Genomic DNA, 20,907 nt, shown 5'->3' with positions numbered 1-20,907 from the left:
CACAATATCAGGCCATTTTTATTGTCTGACAATACATACAGCCCTATGTATTCATGTTATTGCTTTCAGGAATTAATTTACTTGGATCCTTTTTTCTTGTATTTCTTTACAATGACTATGAATGTTAATTACTGATCGTATGTATTGTAGCATGGATCTTTAGTATATATCTTGATTCCTTTCTCTCATTTTGCTAATATCTCATGACTATGATTTATCTCATTAATTGAAATGCATGTAAGACTAAGAAAAGAAAAAAAAACGTTAAAAAAAATCTCATGGTGTATTTCTCAGTACCCATTCTCACAGCTCTAACACACTGTCTAAAGTCATATTGATATAGTTTAAATCATGACATGTCAGTGCTGCTTGCTGTATGGCATTGTCATGACCAATTCACTCTGTAATCTGTGGGACCATTTGTAGATTCATATTTTAATCACTTATGCTTTCTCAATGCACTTTAGGATGCTGTGTTAATGCAGTTTTGTGCCAATAAACTTGACAAGAAAGACTTTTTTGGAAAATCTGATCCCTTTCTTGTATTTTTCCGAAGCAATGAAGATGGCAGGTATGTCAATATCTCTTTATGTGCACTGAATGCAACAACATTTATAGTTATATTGATGCACTATATCAGGAATTGGATACTTCGTTATAAGTGCGCACAAAAATTACCTAAAAGCAGCTAGACAAACAAAATGAGGGGTGACATTCAAAAATACCCAAAATGAGCATTAGAAAAGATAAATTCAATGATGTCAGCACTAAAGGGTTCCCAAATACAATAGCAACACTTGTGGATAGAAAGCAATAAAATATGTCACCCTGAATCCAATGATCGTATGAAGAATAAAATCCTGGTATATTTGTGGCTTCACATTAGATGTGGTACTTATTCCTCCTCCAATAATTAGTATGAATACATGTGGAATAAATCAGAAACAGGACATAGGGGTAGATTTATTAAGCTCGGTGAAGTGATAAACTGTCTGGTTTTTATCACCGGCCAAACAGCTCCTACCTGTGAAGTTACAGGCTTGATTTGAAATATGACAGTTAGGAGCTGATTGGCCAGTGATAAAAAACAGACAGTTTATCACTCAACCGAGCTTAATAAATCTACCCCATGGTGCGTAAATTTAAAAACTCATTTGATAAAGATATGCACTTACAGTAAGTTGGAATAATCAAGCATAAAACAAATAACCCAGGGCAAAGCAGGCAGCACGGATGTCCTTAAGTCCAGTGTTAGCAGTTCCAATTCCGGATCTGGCTAATGCTGCCTACCGGTTCCACAGGCATGGAGTCCCATCGGGTGAAAAGGTCCAAACAGGTAGCCAAAGAGTGTATAGGTTGCGGCCTGATTAGACTGGGGTAGGGCAGCAAATGCAAAGCCAACAGACCATTCTGCCAATCATGCTGCTACATGCTGTGTCAAGCTGCCCCTGAGTCAGAATGCATGCCCCTAACAAATGCTCTAGGCATTTGCCTAGTTTGCCTTTGCCTAGGGCTGGCTCTGCTTGTACAGATTGGGAAAATCATTAGATGGTGAGTGAGTTCCGTATGGATTTGCAGCCAGCTGTAGACTTGCACATAGTGGATTTTCAATGTGTCTAGCTGGCAACTATCTGATTGCAGACCTAACCAAATTCACACAGCATCAATCAGGTCTGAATAAGGCCCATGATTAAATTAAAGCAGTCATTTATAAATGTAATGTCAGTGTCATTTCTTTAGCTCTTGCTCTGCTATCACCTTTGTGTAATCCAGGAGGTAACCTGTATGTGTTGAATGTACAGATGTAGCCCCTGTCATCTTTGGCCGGGGCGTGCCAGAGCCTCCCCTCTGGCGAGCGCCAGCGGACAGGGGCTACAATGAACTGGGACGCCCGTGTGTCTAACACACATGAGCGTCCCAATCCTCCATTGGCGGGGCACCATCATTCTGACCGTCTCCACTTTAGGGAGACAGGCAGGGTTAGGAGGGGGGACCAGAGGGGGAGTAGCGTCTGGGACCCGGGGGAAGCTCCGTTGCCATGGGGCGAAAGTATCGCCAGCCCCTGCAATGTTTAGGCCGGCTCCATCTGTATAATTTAACTTTTTTAAAACAGTATTATGTTCATCATAATATGGGTCAATTCAATTAGATGCGAGTTTGCCAAACACACATCAAAAAAATCTCATTGGCAATGTATGCACTTGCAATATGTGAGAATCAATTCAAAATGGTTAGTCATGAGACTCACGTCGATGTTTTGTGACTTTTCTACAATAAATAACCTGGTACAATACAAAAAACTGTGGGAAATCATTGTGGACCCCAAAAATGACAACTAAGGTGGCGGGACCATGTAAAAGGCGATTAGCGGCATAAGGAAAAAAAATGTGTGCTTTAAAAAAAGGTGTACCATTATTATTATTATTGCTGGAAAAATGATAGGCAACAAGTGTTTTTCTGCTAAAGTAAGTCGTTACAATATTTTGGTGAACACAACAATTTTTTTATTTCTGTTTTATATATAAAAAAAACTAGCTCTCAACTGCAAGTACAATCTCCCCTTTTCCATCAATACAATATCACCATGCACTTTTCCCACAACATCTAACCCAGGGGTTCTCAAACTCCGTCCTCTGGCCACCACACAGTTCATGTTTTACTGGTCACCGGGCAGGTGCACAGATGCATTCATTACTTATTGACACATTTTAAAAGATCAAACGGTGGAGCTAAGTATTTCACTTGCGATTTCAGAAAAATTCACCTGTAAATGTACATGTCTTTATTAACCAAATTATACTATTTAAACCCCTTTAAGTGCAATATTGTTCATTTTTGCCTAAAAATGTAATATTTTCCTATCATTTCACATAAAAAAAGTGAATTTGCTGGTAAAATGCAGTGAGTTTAAAATTCAATTTCAGATTATCCTTTTGAGTGCCAACATCTCTGTGAGTAATGTGCAAATATCCACTAAAAATGCCAGCGTCGCTCACATTTGTTATATAAATTCAAATAAAAAATGTGTAAAAAAAATTTATTCTATTTCCTATAGAAACAAAACATTACAGGTCATTATGATGAATACAAATGTTTGCAATTTTCACACCTATTTTGACAAATTCACTTAGAACTCAAAGAATTAAGGGGTAGATTTATTAAGCTCGGCGAAGTGATAAAGTATCTGGTCTTTATCACTGGCCAATCAGCTCCTGCCTGTCATTTTTCAAACCCAGCCTGTACCTTCACAGTTAGGAGCTGATTGGCCGGTGATCACGTACCAGCCACATTATCACTTCACCCAGCTTAATAAATCTACCCCTAAGTTTGCTGTTGGATCTGCCATGAAAATGGAATGGAAATGGAAATGGATCTGCCATGAAAATGGCCATGAAAATGGCCCACCTAATTACTGGGTGGAGGGGGGATATTCCTTACCAGGACCCACTACACACCCTCCCCACTTCCCTGTTGCAGTTACAGTAGCTGCAATTTGGCAAGGGAGAGTAAGCTGCACTTTGGCAAGGGAAAGAACTGCAGCAGCATCTATCCCTAACCCAGCAAATTGCACACTGCTGCATGCTGAACTGGAGATAGAGGCACCTGCAGAAGCAATCAGCCCTCTAATTCCCTATGTGGTGCAATCGACCCTCTCTTCCACACCCACCCAAACACCCACAGCCACCCCCAAATCTGGGACAGCACTCCCCGTGAGGCAAGCTCATAAGCTTTATTTTTCCAATTTTTTTAAGGGGGTCTGGACGTACCTCCCCAATTGGTGGCGCCCTCTCCCAGTACTTGCCCCTGCTCGCAAGACCCAGCTTGGTCCTAATTAAATTGAATTGAAACTTTCCTATACTTTTTTTGTGTATAGAACAGATGAGGATTGCACTGACATTCAACTGTATTACTAATTATTTTATTTTGTTTGATAGCTTTACAATTTGCCACAAGACAGAAGTAGTCAAGAATACGTTGAACCCTGTGTGGCAGGCGTTTAAAATTCCTGTCAGAGCTTTGTGCAATGGTGATTTTGACAGGTAAAAAGTGATAGATTCCGTGTTTTTACCAATGTGTTGCATTATGAGACTATACTAGAATATTTTCAGTTTTATAATTACATAGACAAAACCCATCAATAGTCGCATTAGATCTTTTCAATAAACCCAAGTAAAGGTCAAAATGTATTGTATTTAAATACCAAACAACACATCTGTGGAGAAAATGCACTTATCTGTCTTTTCATGTACTGAACTTTGGCCCTCATTCTGGTTCATACACTCCTCTAGGAGTTCGGTACAGCGCATAAGCATTTATGTGCATGTGTAGCCTCTTTGTGCGAGCTAGCGCGGCAAATCGATTATTCGCCGGCCCGTTTGCACCCAGCAGTGTGGATGGAGGGCATGGGGCGGTGGACATGGGTTGCACCTATAGGAATGCCCAGGGTTTTTATAGGCATTTCCGTGAAAACGCTGGGCGTTCCCATGGTGATTCAACTGTGACTTGGGTGCCGGGGGCGGGCAGCTGACGTCAACAGATGTCAGCTGCCCGCCCTCTTCTCGTACAAGGACGCCGCAGATCTGAGTCACCAGAGAGTGACTTCGATTTGCGAGCGCTGTAGTGATCATTCGATGGTCTTCTGCCCCGCGCGCAAGCTGCAAATGGATGTTTATGCAAAACATCAATTCCCACGAATGTGGGGGAATTCTGCGTGCATACGGTTGGGCGTTCGTGCAGGCGGCATTTAATTGACTTGCAAAGCTGCGAGTCAACCAGAATGAGGGACTTTGTGTGTATGACAACACAACCTTTCTGCATTCGTGTGGCAAAAGCCTAATATCAGTCTGCTATTGAGGAAACTTCTCATTCTGTTATTTGTTAGTCTACGGCTACTTGCTTTCGGCTTTCTTCTATCCTCTCCTAACCTTATGTCAAATGCTAACATCGGCAGACGGATAGGTCAATGCCTTCCACAAGATCAGCTCGTTCATTACTATTCTTATGAACAAACGAAATAATAAACATGGCAGACATGTAATAGCAGGAGTTACACAACTTAGTGATTGAGGTTGACTCATGTCTTCTTCCAATTTGTGGTGTCATATTCTTCTGAAACTTTGTAGAAACTAAATGCTCAGAGCAATTACTTTGAATCAGTATCATCATTTATGTAAGATACAACGTAGCACAACAGAGCAGGACTGTCAGTAAGGCAAATCGTCAATAGAAACATAAGTATATAAAAAAATGTAGAAAATGCAGACATGAAACAAAGGGTAAAGGAATCTGAGTGTGAGTTCATTCTGTCCAGAGAAGTAACACTGTTGAGGTCCTTGTTCTATTGTATGAACCATAGCCTTAAAATGACCTTTGAATTTGTGCTGCAGCTCTTCCTTTGAATAAAATAAATAGCAATTTTTTTTTGGCGTAATACACTTTTGCCAATGCACCATTTAGAATGTATGTGCCTTGAGTGGAAAACATGTATTCTTATAGTTCTACTGTATGTAACCATTAATTCTACATGTTTTCTTGAGTGATTGGGGGGTTCTACATTCTTATGAAACAGCAGTGATTCATTTAGTATGCCACACTTGCATACAGTATATATGTGTGTGATAGTCTGAATCCATGTAAAAATCAAAATAGAACTTTGCATAACAAACCCCCAAAACACAGAAACCGTATCCTAGCACTTTTTTATACAGATTTAGACACAGATGTACAAATGTTGAATATGAGAATAATCAGTGCAGTCTCAAGAAACCTTTTTGCTGGAACGTATCGCAATGAAAATGAAAGCATTCAGTGCAAGTAGAGTCGCATGGGACCTGGTGCCACCAAGAAACGATTTTTAGTGAAAACTGCATTTAAAGTACAGTATGAAGTGCAGAATCATTATTGTAGGGAGGAATGTGAAATTTGCGCCACTACTCAAGATGATGTACAGCCTGAAGAGGTGCTTGGAAACACATCCTTAGGATTCATCCAACTAATTGTCCCCTTCCATCTGGGGTAACAAGGAAATAGTCAGTGACCAGATATAGTTCTGCCATAAAAAGAACAAATTAGTCTTAATTAAAAGACTTCAAGATTAGCAATATGACATAGTACTTGTTATGGCTACTTTTGCAGGCATTTGGACATTGGATAAGCTCTGCTTTATATTTATTGGCACAGGTTTTTTTAATACATTTTGCACCTTTGGTGATCATTATTTTATATTGATTGACACTCTAAACCAGGGGTGTCCAACCTTTCACCTTCCCTGGGCCACATTAGAAGTTGAAAATTTGGTTTGGGCCGCACATAAAATAAAATAACAGTAACGATACCTGATCATCCAATATGAGGGCATGGTCAGCTCTCTAAGAGCTGTAGCCACATGGGGTGCGGCCATGGAAAATGGAGGTGTGATACACATATGCCCCCAATAGTACAGTGCCAGATACACATGACCCCAATAGTGCAGTCCTTGATGCCTATTATACCTATGCCGCATACTGTGATGCCCATTATAAATATGCCCCGCACCGTGATGCTCCATTATACATATACCCCACACCTGGATGCTCATTATACATATGCCACACCCATGATTACCATTATACATATGCCCCACAGCATGATACTCCATTATACAAATGCCCCACATCGTGATGCACCATTATACATATGCCCCACAGCATGATACTCCATTATACAAATGCCCCACACCGTGATGCACCATTATACATGTGCCCCAGAACTTTATACTCCATTAAACATATGCCACACCGTGATGCTCCATTATACATATGCCACAACGTGATGCTCCATTATATATATGCCCCATATTAAGCTCCATTATACATATACCACACACACTGTCATGCACCATTATCTATATGTCCCACACCGTGATGCACCATTATACATATGCCACACCGTGATGCTCCATTATACATATGCCCCACAATGTGAAGCTCCATTATACAAATGCCCCACAGCGTGAAGCTCCTTTATACATATGCCCCACACCTTGATGCTCATTAATTAATAATCATCAAGGTGTGTGGGGCATATGTCACACACATGATGCCACACACATGATGCCCATTATACAAATGCCCCACAGCGTGAAGCTCATTATTAATGAGCATCAAGGTGTGGGCCATTTCTATAATGGGCATCATGTGTGTGGCATATGCCCCACACACCTTGATGATTATTAATTAATGAGCATCAAGGTGTGGGGCATATGTTTAATGGGCATCATTTGTGTGGCATATGTTTAATGAGCATCAATGTGTGGGACATATGTATAAAGGAGCTTCACGCTGTGGGGCATTTGTATAATGGAGCTTCACATTGTGGGGCATATGTATAATGGAGCATCACGGTGTGGCATATGTATAATGGTGCATCACGGTGTGGGACATATAGATAATGGTGCATGACAGTGTGTGTGGTATATGTATAATGGAGCTTAATATGGGGCATATGTATAATGGAGCATCACGGTGTGGCATATGTATAATGGAGCATCACGGTGTGGCATATGTTTAATGGAGTATAAAGTTCTGGGGCACATGTATAATGGTGCATCACGGTGTGGGGCATTTGTATAATGGAGTATCATGCTGTGGGGCATATGTATAATGGTGCATCACGGTGTGGGGCATTTGTATAATGGAGTATCATGCTGTGGGGCATATGTATAATGGTAATCATGGGTGTGGCATATGTATAATGAGCATCCAGGTGTGGGGTATATGTATAATGGAGCATCACGGTGCGGGGCATATTTATAATGGGCATCACAGTATGCGGCATAGGTATAATGGGCATCACGGACTGCACTATTGGGGTCATGTGTATCTGGCACTGTACTATTGGGGGCATATGTGTATCACACCTCCATTTTCCATGGCCGCACCCCATGTGGCTACAGCTCTTAGAGAGCTGACCATGCCCTCATATTGGATGATCAGGTATCGTTACTGTTATTTTATTTTATGTGCGGCCCAAACCAAATTTTCAACTTCTAATGTGGCCCAGGGAAGGTGAAAGGTTGGACACCCCTGGTTTAGAGTGTCAATCAATATAAAATAATGATCACCAAAGGTGCAAAATGTGCAGCATTTGTTTAATGAGTCATTAAACATATGCCACTCAAATGATGCCCATTAAACATATGCCCCACACCTTGATGCTCATTAATTAATAATCATCAAGGTGTGTACCTCAAGCAGTGAAAACAAAATTTTTACCTAACGCAGAGCAGAGGCTGTGGCGCAGGACTGACTCTTGAGCAGAGGCTGTGGCGCAGGACTGACTCTTGAGCAGAGGCTGTGTCGTCTATACAAAGTGTGCAAATTCATACGCTGGGGACGTCAGGAGGTCATGCGGCACTCTGAGACCTCCTGCCGCCAACCGCTACGCTGCAGGAGGTCACTGCCGCAAAGTCAGGGCTACAAACGCGGCGTTAAATCACTTCCTGACCTCCTGCCGCCAAGCAAGGAACCTCAGTCTACGTGGCAGGAGGTCACTGAAACACGCCGAGCTACTTGAAAACACCCGGGGGAGCGACGGGTTGGCGAACCCTGCCATTTATTTTACTTAGAATTTCTTAAAATGCACTGGGCCGCATTACTACCCGACCTGGGCCGCATGCGGCCCCCGGGTTGGACAAGCCTGCTCTAAACCGTTTCCTACCTCTAAAGTGTCTGTCCTGGTTATTGCTGAGATTAGCTTATTTTGCACATTGCTACCAGCTGACCCTGTTCTTGCACAATTATCTCTGCTTGCCATGAATGTTCATGCCTGTGATTCCCCACTGTGTGCTGATTTTCTGAATGCCGGAGTTTCCGCCAAAACACTGGTATGGGTGCTGCCATCTTGGATGAAGCCAGCTGACTCCACAGCCAATCCTGACGCTGCTCCAAGGCTGACCACAACTTCCAATTACTGTAGCTTACACTTAGTGCTATAAAGGATACTTCCTGCCAGGACCAAGTCACCAGTGCAGAGTCTCTTCTACTAAGGAGATTACTCAGTGCTGTTCTCAATCTTCTGGCTAGTTTGTTCTGGAGCAAATCTGCTACTAGTCAGGTCTGGTAACCTGTACTAGTGTTTCCCATTCTCCAGACCTTGGGGTGGGTATTCAATCATTGCATGTTTTTTGCCAGGTTAAAAAAAAAAGCGACAATGATTCACCAATCAGTATTCAATCATTTTCGCCTGTTTTTGCGGCTGTTTTCGCCCATGACGTTTACTTTTTATCTATTTATTTTTTGGGGCGAATTGGCATTGGCAAAAACAGCCCTAAAAATGGGTGAAAGTGACTGCCATTTCACCAAAAACACATGGATTTATGGAAAATGTGCCTATCCATGTGGTTTTCACCAGTGCTGTATTTTTTGCACATGGAAAAAATAAATTCAATAGCGCATATCTAATTTACCCTAAAAACGGGTGAAAATTGCAGATTTTTAACTTGGTGAAAAATCCTTCACAGTTTGAATACCCCCTAAGTCTGGTAATTAAGGGACTTATTCTCTTTTATACCTGCCTGTATCCTGTTCCAGGATGGTTGTCTATTCCGATTCTAGTCTGGCTCAAGCTAATATTCCAGTTCCAGTCCAACTGTACTTTAGTTTTGGCAGGTTCTGTTCCAGTTACTCTCCAATTCTTGTACAATAAAATGAATCTTTATTCTGGCAACTCAAGCTATTACAATGGCTACACCTTCAAGTCCTAGGTAGCAGTACTCATCATTACTTTGCTCTATGAGAAAAAGCTGGATCAAGCCTCCCAGCTTTGTTCACACACACTCACAGCTCCAGTGCCTCACACCAAGCCAAGTCAAACCCAACCCTAAGGCATGACATTGCACTAGAAAGCACCCTTGTCTGTTTTCATTTTTATTTTTGGGGTGTGAACTCTGACTGGGAGGGTTATTCAGATGTTCTTACAGCTGTGATTGCAAAATCCCGATTATCAGTACTACGCACATTCAGTGGACCAGTTCTGCGTTGTAGCATGCATGCTGGCATCAGACTGTCAGTGATTGAAAGTCTGATGCCATTTCTACAAAAGGAAGGGTGTCCCTGCCGTTTTGCAGGAACGAAGAGGCCATGGATCCCCATGTTTGCACAGATATTTACTTCCCTCTGAGACAGATGTCTTGCTTGTCCCCGTAGGCGTTGCAAGCTGTCTGATGGTGTGTGAGTGATCCAATGCTGTGCACTTGGAAGCAGGCTGGATCCATACTGCAGCAAGGGGCATTTGCATACCATGCAGCAGTAGGCGTCTATTACAAGCATTCAGTAGATGCCAAAAGGTCAACACACGCTTATACAAACAGGATGTTACTTTGCACCTTATGCATGACCTGATGAAAAGACCGCACAGGTCTTGAAACATTGTCGTCTGCACTTTAAAAATGCTGTAATTGCTCTAAATATACCAGCACCTTAATCAAACCCGTTTGAGTGCCGCCTCCTTCCTCAAAAGTTCCTGTAACAGGGTACATGCGAGAACCTGCTTCTGTATCTTCTCCTTTGGAAGGCACCGCGGTCTGTTGTCTGCATTGTCCAGAGTGCCAATCACAGCCGGATTGTATATATATATCTCTACGCTGACTGTGCCTCTGACAGATAAACTCTGAACACTATCCATCGTTATCTAGAATTGACGGTAACGTGGAAAAGGACATCAGCTGGAGAGGCGTTTATTGCGCCCTAAGTTCTGAAATCGCTGTTCTCCATCGAGTGGACCAACACAGAATTGGTAGACTAACAGCGGAGACCTTGTCATCACTTAAAGCACTCACCCAAGAGTGTATTTCTAGATTTATACACTTAATCAAGGTTTAAAAGGCTCATTGATCTTGGTGTACTACCCCTGAGGAAGTCCCTAAGGGACGAAACGCGTAGGGTTTTTTCGCATGCTCATGCTACACCTGTGATTGAAGTCCTGTACTGAACCATGAAAAATAGTGCAAAACGATTTCAAAACTTGTACTCTTTTAAACTGTTTTATTGTAAAAAATAAATATTTTGTATTTTTACAAATTGTGGACTGGTGAAACCACCCTTTGAGCGCACCTCTACACCCTTTCTTTTCCATTCCACACACCAGACTCCCAATAGCGGCGGAGCCTTTAGAGTAGTGCTGCTCACTCACAAGCGCAGGATCGGGTCACAACCCCCCCCCCTTTCATATATATATATATATCTTATATATTTAGCTACATGTGTCAATCATTGTGTGTGTATATAACGCTGGGCAGAGTTACACCCCGCCCAGCGTTATCCACATGTAGCTAAATATATAAGAAAAAGAGTATGTGTAGAACGTGTTCTACACATACCCGTGTCCAGCCCACGCCCCCAACCGCCCGTCACCGTCATCGCACTGAGCCGCCCACCTTGCCCCCGTCACACTGCTGCGCTATTATTGCCTATGCGCCGTTCTAACTGTGGCAGCAGGCGCAAGCGTTGGGAGGGAGGCGATGTATAGAGACTCTGTGTCCGGAGGACCGTCCACGCCGTAACCGGAGCGACGCCACATCACCATACACCACCAGCCTCCCCACCCTCTCCCGCCACGCCGTCAGCTGGTACTACCTGGGTGAGTGACAGCTGTGGCGCGTCAGCCACCTTCACCCCGCAGGTGAAGGTGACTACAACACCCAACTTTTTCCATTCAGCCCGCATCCTGCCCGGCCATCTGCCCCCCCCCCCCCCCCCCCCTGCACACATCGCCTGCTCCCCGGCTCTCACTGCCAGACACATTCAAACTTCCACACAGGCTGCACCCGCCACCTGTATTCACCCCAGCTGCTGACCTCCCGTCTCCAGCAGTCCCTTCTTCCCTGGGGCTGTTACACCTCTGACTGGGGCCATGGCTCCTGGTTTCACCCTTGCCTACATACAGGTCTTCTCGGCAGGCAGACGCATCCACTCAACACCCCCTCCCCCTTCCATCCCTGCTGCCGTCCCTCAGTCCCCCAGCAGGATGACCAGCCGCCCCACCCCCACAATTTCCAGACACTGTCCACAGTCCTCAAACCCCCCCCCCCCCCGCCACCTTCACCAGCCGGAACACACACCCCCTATCGACAGTGTCCCCGGCCATCACTCCCTCTATATATTCACCGGCCACACCCCACCTCCGCAATCTCACACCAGAGTCTAGTGTTCACTCTAGAAATTTTTTAGGGCAGGGTGCTGACCACGGGAAGGGCACATTTTTCAATCGCGAGGGCACATTTTTCAATCGCGAGGGCACATTTTAATTTAAAAGGTCAAAATGGTGACACCTGAGCGTCACACCATCAGCACATTTATGCTACAGTATATAATCCACCTTGTGACACCTGAGCGTCACACCATCAGTACATTTATGCTATATAACCATCTTGTGACACCTGAGTGTCACACAATCAGCACATTTATGCTATATAACCGTCTTGTGACACCTGAGCGTCACACCATTAGCACATTTATGCTATATAATCCATCCTGTGACACCTGAGAGCGTCACACCATCGGCACATTTATGCTATATAACCATCCTGTGACACCTGAGCGTCACACCATCAGCACATTTATGCTATATAACCGTCTTGTGACACCTGAGCGTCACACCATTAGCACATTTATGCTATATAACCGTCTTGTGACACCTGAGCGTCACACCATTAGCACATTTATGCTATATAATCCATCCTGTGACACCTGAGAGCGTCACACCATCGGCACATTTATGCTATATAACCATCCTGTGACACCTGAGCGTCACACCATCAGCACATTTATGCTATATAACCATCCTGTGACACCTGAGCGTCACACCATCAGCACATTTATGCTATATAACCATCTTGTGACACCTGAGAGCGTCACACCATCAGCACATTTATGCTATATAACCATCTTGTGACACCTGAGAGCGTCACACCATCAGCACATTTATGCTATATAACCATATTGTGACACCTGAGAGCGTCACACCATCACCACATTTATGCTATATAACCATCCTGTGACACCTGAGCGTCACACCATCAGCACATTTATGCTATATAACCATCCTGTGACACCTGAGCGTCACACAATCAGCACATTTATGCTATATAACCATCTTGTGACACCTGAGCGTCACACCATCAGCACATTTATGCTATATAACCATCCTGTGACACCTGAGCGTCACACAATCAGCACATTTATGCTATATAACCATCTTGTGACACCTGAGTATGCTTGCACATACTTTTTGTACTTAGTTCTCATCACATTGCATCGCATTGCATGCACAACCCAGGCACAGGCAATGCAATGTGATCCGTGCTTGTTAAGCACGGAACGCACGCACGTATCGCAGCGTGTATGGCCAGCATTACATCAGCTTAGCCTCTGAGTATGGTCACCATCAGGGGCTGGCTGGCAACTTTCAGCCCAGGTGGCAGCACAAACAAGCGGCCCACCGCTACTCCACCACCACCCACCCCCCTCACGATATGCCACAATGAATGGGCCAAAATCCATGTTATGCCACACAAAATGAGCCAAAACTCACACTTTGCAACATGGAATGAGCCAAAATTCAGGGACAGTGATGGCGGGGACACAGGGACAGGAAAAGAGACAGCAGGGACAAGGAGACAGGGAGAATGACAGTGGGGATGCAGGGACAGAGAGAGAGAGAGAGAGAGAGTGACATCTGGGGCACGGTGACAGGGAGAATAACAATGGCGATGCAGGGTGTGTGACAGGGGCAACACAGGGACAGAGAGAGTGCAGAGGCCATACAAAAGATAATAGAAGGGAGCGCTAAAATAGTAGAGAAAATGAATTGATCAGAGCAATAATATTTAAATGTATGAATTTAAAAATGTATTTAATATAAAAATATATCATATATATAAATAAGTAAAATGTAATCACATATCAAGTAAGCACTAAAAAAAATAATTCAACTTGCTTATTTTGTAATTGATCATCTCCAATGCACAAACAAATTGATGGAGTTCTCTTATGTAGGTTCCAATAGTCATTAAATGTACATTCCCAAAGTGAAGAAAAGTTTATTTAATGTACAGTACACTCAAGCTGACTATATAATTTTGAAGCCTCAAACTCGGCTGTCAACAATATGTATAGCTAAAATTTACTCACAGCAAGAAGGATAGAAAGCCACAGCTCAGCTGTTGTGGAGTCCCCATGGTGTAAGATGACGCCGGCAGAAGAGGGAATTGCGGCCGCACTAGTTTGGAGTCCCAGCTGTCTTAGGATAGGGCAGCAATAAGGTTGAGGACACTGGTCAGCACTGACACAGGAAGACCCCAACAAGCAGTCGTATACACAGGTACTGCAACTATGCTCTCTGAGGCTGTTGCCGTAGATAACCTTTTGCCGACAGATGTCATTGTCCCTCACGCAGCCATGACGAACAGGCCAGCAGTTATAGCGATAATTGCTGGCCTCCGCATTGTTCCTGTTGCCCTGTGTCCCTCACGCAGCCATCTCTCCATCTGTGACGGCCGGAACTCCTTATCAGTCCAACCGAGACCTTACATCTGCCGCGCGCATGTGATATACCAGCAGCGCTGTTAAATGCTTACACGGCCGTGTACCTAGCATAACGTAATTGATGACAGCCGGGCAGCCTGTATGTGCGCTGTACTGCTGTAGTCTCCGGCAAGAGAATCTGTATTTTCATATCTCCCGCTGGACCGCCGGGCAGCCAATCAGGAGCTGCGGCATTGATAGCCGCTCCTGATTGGCTGCCGGCGGTCCAGCAGGACACCTGTGAAAATACAGATTCTACTGCCGGATACTACAGCAGTACAGCGCACATACAGGCTGCCCGGCTGTCAGCTACCCTACAGGCGGGCGGGTGGGCGGACGTCCAGGCAGAGCCACTGGTTGGGGGGGGGGGGGGGGGGAGATGCCAGCCACGGCAGCAACTATTAACTTGTGCAGGGCGCAGGGCGGGCAAAAAAGGGCAGGGCGGAAATCGGCGGCTTTAAAATGGGCAGGGCGCAGCGCCCTGTGAAATAAGCCTAGCGGGAACACTAAGAGTCTCCCCTGCCCTGTTACCCCATTATATTTGCCTTAGTGCATCCCCCCCAGCTTCAAAAAGTTTATCCAGCACCTCACCAATCACCCACCACCATCAACATCCGCACCACGCACCCCCCCCCCCCCACACACACACACACACACACATCTCCCACCGCTGTCCCCAGCACCCAGTCCCCCAGCGGCATCACCAGCTGGACCAAACCACCCATCCCTGCCGATCTCTGCACACGCCCCTACAGTAAACCTCCCGCCCTCAGTCCCCCGACAGCATCACCACCTGCACCCCCTGCCACCAATCTCCCGCCACTGGCCCCAGCCCTCAACACCCTGGCAGCATCACCAGCCGCCGCCCCCCCCCCCTCACCCCCCCATCACCCTCAAATCCCCAGGCCAAGATCCCCCACCACAGTCCCCAGCCCTCACTGCCCCACCGGCAGCACAAAAAAAACTCTCCCTCCATCCTGAGCAATCTGCGGACAGTCCCCTACAGCATCACCGCCCGCCCTCAGTCCCCCTATAGCAGGCATGTCCAAACTATAGCCCTCCAGCTGTTGTGAAACTACAAGTCCCATCATGCCTTGCCACAGTTTTTATATTAGGCAATGCTAAAACTATGCCAAGATATGCAGGGATGTGTAGTTTCACAACAGCTGAAGGTTCATAGTTTGGACGTGCCTGCCCTACAGCATCACAACCCGCACCCCCTCCCACCAATCTCCAGCCACTGTCCACAGCCCTCAGTTCCCCGGCAGCATCACCAGCCACACCCCACCCCTCAAGATCCCCAGCCAGTGTCCCCGCCACCTCCTCCATCCCCCGGTACCATCCCTGTCCCAGACTGTAACATTTCTCCAGTATTGTTAATAAATATATATATATGTGTGTGTGTGTGTGTGTGTGTTATGCACTTAAAGTAAACTTTATCATCTTAAATACCACATAGAGGTCATGTAATTCAATACCTATGTTGATTGTACATTAAATGTTTTGCACTGTATTTAATGCTTTTTCATTTGTTTCCTATTAACAGAACAATTAAAGTGGAAGTCTATGACTGGGATAGAGATGGAAGGTATAGTAACATTGTTTATTTTTTCAACTTTCATGTTTTGCCATCCTTGAAACCAAAGATGGATGGGTAGAATTTCTCTATTTGATGCCTCAGAGTCTTTTCATTTTTGCATTGCGAATTGAAAATCATTCAGAAATAGAGGAGCATCACTTTTCAGATGAAGGATGGGATTGTTAATAAAGGGTGGAGCAAGCATCGTTAATGATGTAGAGCGTACACACTATAAATTAGTTAAATATATTGCTTTGACAGATTATTGCTTTGTAATCTGTCAAACCATTTACAGAGGGTGGCAGGCCAGGGGCAGTCAGAGTTAATAGTCTTCCATATCACTCATTCCACTCTACAGAGCATAGTTTTGAAACTGTTGGAGCTTTTCTTCCTTTATATAAATAATACTTGTATAGATAAAGTATTTTATATTTTTATATATATATATATATATACACACACACACAAGTTGGTCCGGCGCTCCCAAATTCCTAGTATATCCTGACAAAATTCTTTAAATAACAATGAAACGTTGTTAAAGTTACACTTGACTGGACTGTTTTTTCCGTCACAGCGAGTGCCAATCCGTTCCACTGTATGTGTGTGTGTGGTTATATATATATATATATATATATATATATATATAGACCACAGCTGCTGCTGCAAAAAAGTCCTCTTTAAAAGTCCTTTGGAGTTTTTCTACCATGCAGGGTTCCCCACACTAAGGTCACTGTAGTTGACCATCGCTTCCCAATGTAAAAAAAGACTAAGCGGGTATTAGAATTCTGCAGAGACAGAGGCGCCCCGCCTCATAGTGTAATATGTTTTTTTATTAATTAAAAAGCAATCTTCACACATAAAAGCCCAGAGGATGGTACTCGTACCAAATAATTCCTCCGGTGTGGGCTAGAATACCACAAGATTTTATATCTACCACTCCACAGCACCAGCAGTTTGAACCTCTCTCCAGCGGGATACCGGATAACCACGCCGCGCGCTGGGAACCTTCTTCACCGTGGACCTGGGTAAGCCAGACACCAGTGGGACAGGGATAGCGTCGCACAGCCACGCAAATAAAGTTGATTTGCTAAAAAAAGCATATATTTAGCTTTTAAAAAAGCTTTTTTTTTAAAAGCAGCAGCCGTTTTACCCGTAATAGGAACACACTGGATTTTAGTGTTAAACACACTAGTGCCACATGGCCTAAATGAAAATGATTAAATCAACCCCTTTATTAAAGATTCATAAGAGTATGGATTTTATGTATAGTTATTTATAGTTATCTTAACAGCTACATATATTTTTCTATATTTTTATTATATTCTTTATTTTTATTTCTGATTTGCGGTTTTCCTGGTCTCACTATTATTAGTTTTAATTTTTATTTATTTTATGATTTATTCTTCGAATATTTTTCTTGGTAATACTGGCATGTGTTAATACTGGTATGAATTATAATATTATAATATTTGTAATGAAAGAACTCTCTGAGTATAGAATATATAGAATATTTGACTAGCTATGAAGCGCTATACTTTTAGTTATAAAATAGTGCTACACTTTCAAAAGACGGGTGTGAGAGTATATATTCCAGCCCACCACCTATAATGTTAAAACCCCGGACGACATGGCATCGCTTTGAAAATAGAGAGAATCTTCTTTTTTAAAAGCTAAATATATGCTTTTTTGGTAAATCAACTTTATTTAAATCCTGTAATAAGGATCTGTATGATTACTTTTTAAATGTATGATCACTTTTTAAATAATATCATCGCAATATTATTTAAAAAGTGATCATACATTTTTGAAAAAAGATAGATAGATAGATCTGACCTCTCTGCATAGGCTCAGCTCTGAAAATCCAGCAGTTCAAAAACACTTATACAAATGCTTCCCAGTTACCCTCACACAGCTACAAGTAGAGATGCAGTTTTGATTCATATGACTCATTGCCCATAGGGGGGGGAAGGGGGCAGTTGGGATTTCCCCCTTCCTGCCCCTGATCTGCACAGCACAGCAGCAGAGAATAGACACTGTGGGTGCATAGCATCTATTATGTGTAGAATAGGTGCTGGGAGCATGGGTAACAGCTTACACAGTTATGGCCAGGCCCCCATGATGGAAAGTGGGGGCGTGGCTTGCAGCTGCTTCATCCCAGCCACACCCCCTTTGACATAGGCCATATCCCCTTTTTTGGGTGCACGTAGCCCAATATTCATAATGAAACTGTTGGGAGGTATGAAGTACTAGTCCCACTTCAAACTGACAGTGCTCTAATCATTTCCTTAGTCAAGTCACATAGATTTGCTCTGGCGCTGACAACAACTACAAAAATATTTCTGTAATTATTAAATGGTCACAGTATTTTAAAAGGACTTCTCAGCATGTTTCAATGGAAAGAATAGATTGCACATTATAGTATAATTTTGGTGCTCATGACGTTTAGAAAAATTGTCACTTTCTATTGTATCTTATTGGCCTGACAGGATAATTGCACTCTTTCTATGCGGTATATATAATTGCTGCGTCTTCATTTTAACAAATTCACTTCAGAAATTGCAGGCAAGACTGTGCTTCTTTATTGGAGAACAGTATATAAAAACTGTGTAACTTTAAAATTCGTCCACATACATAGCACTGACCAGGAAGTAACAGTGGAAAGTAAGATGTTTGTGGCATATACAGGTTGAGTATCCCATTTCCAAATATCCGTTATCTGAAACCATACATTCCAGAAAGTGAAAACATTTTTTTTTTTTGCTAAAAACTTACTGGGCACATTTGTAACCGCATTACTGAGGACATAGTATGTAACAGCACTACTGAGGAAATGATATGTAACAGCACTACTGAGGAAATAATATGTAACTGGCACTACTGGCGACATCTGTAACTGGCACTACTGAGGAAATGATATGTAACTGGCACTATATATGTGCAAGAAAATGGTACTCTTTACCTAGAACGGCGCCCGCAATTGGCATCGCGGGCGTCGGGGGTAAAAAATCGCGGGCTTCGCGGCCATCGCATGCACATAAAAAACGGGTGCGACGCGATGCCCGCAATTTTCCCATAGGGATCAATGTTAAAAGTCAGATTGGACGCGATTTTAGTGTTAAATGCCTCAATGCCGCGATTTATACATAGGAAACAATGTTAAATGGGCCACAGAGCCCTAATAGTCCCCCTGAAGTCTTAAATGGCCCCCACAATTTTTATCGCCACCCCACGATCAACGTGAACCCGAAGCGTGGCGAGCGCAGCGAGCCCGCGAGGGGCGGCGGTACGCGTCCTCCGACCTTTTCATACCCCCACTATCCACGTCGGCGTGGAGTTGAGAATAGAATAGTGTGGCGAGCGCAGCGAGCCACCGAGCCCGAAGTGTGGCGAGCGCACGCGGATACCTGTGAAGCCCGCGAAGGGACGCGTTTACCTGTGAAGGTATCCGCGTCCCCTCGCGGGGCTCGCCACGCTTCGGGCTCGGTGGCTCGCTGCGCTCGCCACACTATTCTATTCTCAACTCCACGCCGACGTGGATAGTGGGGGTATGAAAAGGTCGGAGAACGCGTACTGCCGCCCCTCGCGGGCTCGCTGCGCTCGCCACGCTTCGGGTTCACGTTGATCGTGGGGTGGCGTTAAAAATTGTGGGGGCCATTTCAGACTTCAGGGGGACTATTAGGGCTCTGTGGCCCATTTAACATTGTTTCCTATGTATAAATCGCGGGCATTGAGGCATTTAACACTAAAATCGCGTCCAATCTGACTTTTAACATTGATCCCTATGGGAAATCGCAGGCATCGCATCGTACCCGTTTTTTAGTGCATACGATGGTCGCGATGGGCGCCGTTCTAGGTAAAGAGTACCAAGAAAATTATTGCTTAGTATTCAAATTCAGTGCCTGAGATAGGACACACATTTTGTTTCATGTTTTGAAACCTTGTTTTTTGAACAAATAAAATAAATTTGTGTGTATAAATGCAAGATACTTCAAAATACATAATTGAAATATTAAAATATTCTGAAATACGGAATAATCCATTATCCAAAATTTTCCTGGTCCCAAGCATTTTGGATAAGGGATACTCAACCTGTACCAACTTCAGACAGTCAAAATATTATAGTGCTATAAACACAACAGCTACCATATGCTTGCTTCGGTACTAAATTGTAACAACCCATTTTGGTGGGAAAATAGGTTAGCACTGTATATGTCATGTTCTGGTCTTGGTGCCCATGGCCTAACACCCAGTAGGCTAAGTATTAGGGGGGTATTCAATCACCCGCGACCATCTCCTGACGGGGGAAATGGCCAACGGGCCCTATTCAATGCTGTCTTCCTCAACAGCATTGAACAGGGGAGCTCGGCAGAAGGGGCCCAACTTCACAAGATGTTGGGCTTGTTCTGCCGAGAACGGCCATGAAGTGACGAGCTTTCAGCTGCAGCTCGCCTCTTCCAGGCCGCAGCTCATGACCATGCCCCCTTCCCACCCCACTGGTTCAGCTGACTGAGAACGGGACAGGGTCACAGCTGTCGAGCAGGCTCGACAGGCCTGACATCAGATTGAATACTCCCTTAGTCTCAACATTCTATCTTCTGCTCAGTCTTATTTCCTTAGTATTGTAGGCCTAATGATTACTAGCACAAATATGCTGCTGAACTTTTCTCAGCAAGGCACTAATATGAAACTGGTAGTAGCAGATCTGCTCTTCTTGCTTTTGTTGCCTCTTTTTGGTTTCAGAAAATGATTTTGTACATAACCCCCTCC

At 44.0% G+C, this 20,907-nt stretch overlaps 1 protein-coding gene across 1 annotated transcript in view; it reads left to right on the top strand.

Moving 5' to 3' along the window:
- CPNE8 (copine 8) overlaps positions 1-20,907 on the top strand; it is a 315,213-nt gene that overhangs the window by 192,086 nt on the left and 102,220 nt on the right. Inside the window, exons 8-10 of the mRNA XM_083182933.1 lie at positions 468-571; positions 3,936-4,040; positions 16,108-16,149. Of these exons, the coding sequence (XP_083039059.1) occupies positions 468-571; positions 3,936-4,040; positions 16,108-16,149 (251 nt within the window). The remainder of the gene's footprint in view (positions 1-467; positions 572-3,935; positions 4,041-16,107; positions 16,150-20,907) is intronic.

The sequence above is a fragment of the Crinia signifera genome, chromosome 4 (genome assembly GCF_055691185.1).
Source record: "Crinia signifera chromosome 4, ASM5569118v1, whole genome shotgun sequence".
NCBI lineage: Eukaryota > Metazoa > Chordata > Amphibia > Anura > Myobatrachidae > Crinia > Crinia signifera.
This window is presented reverse-complemented; position numbering and strand designations above follow the sequence as displayed.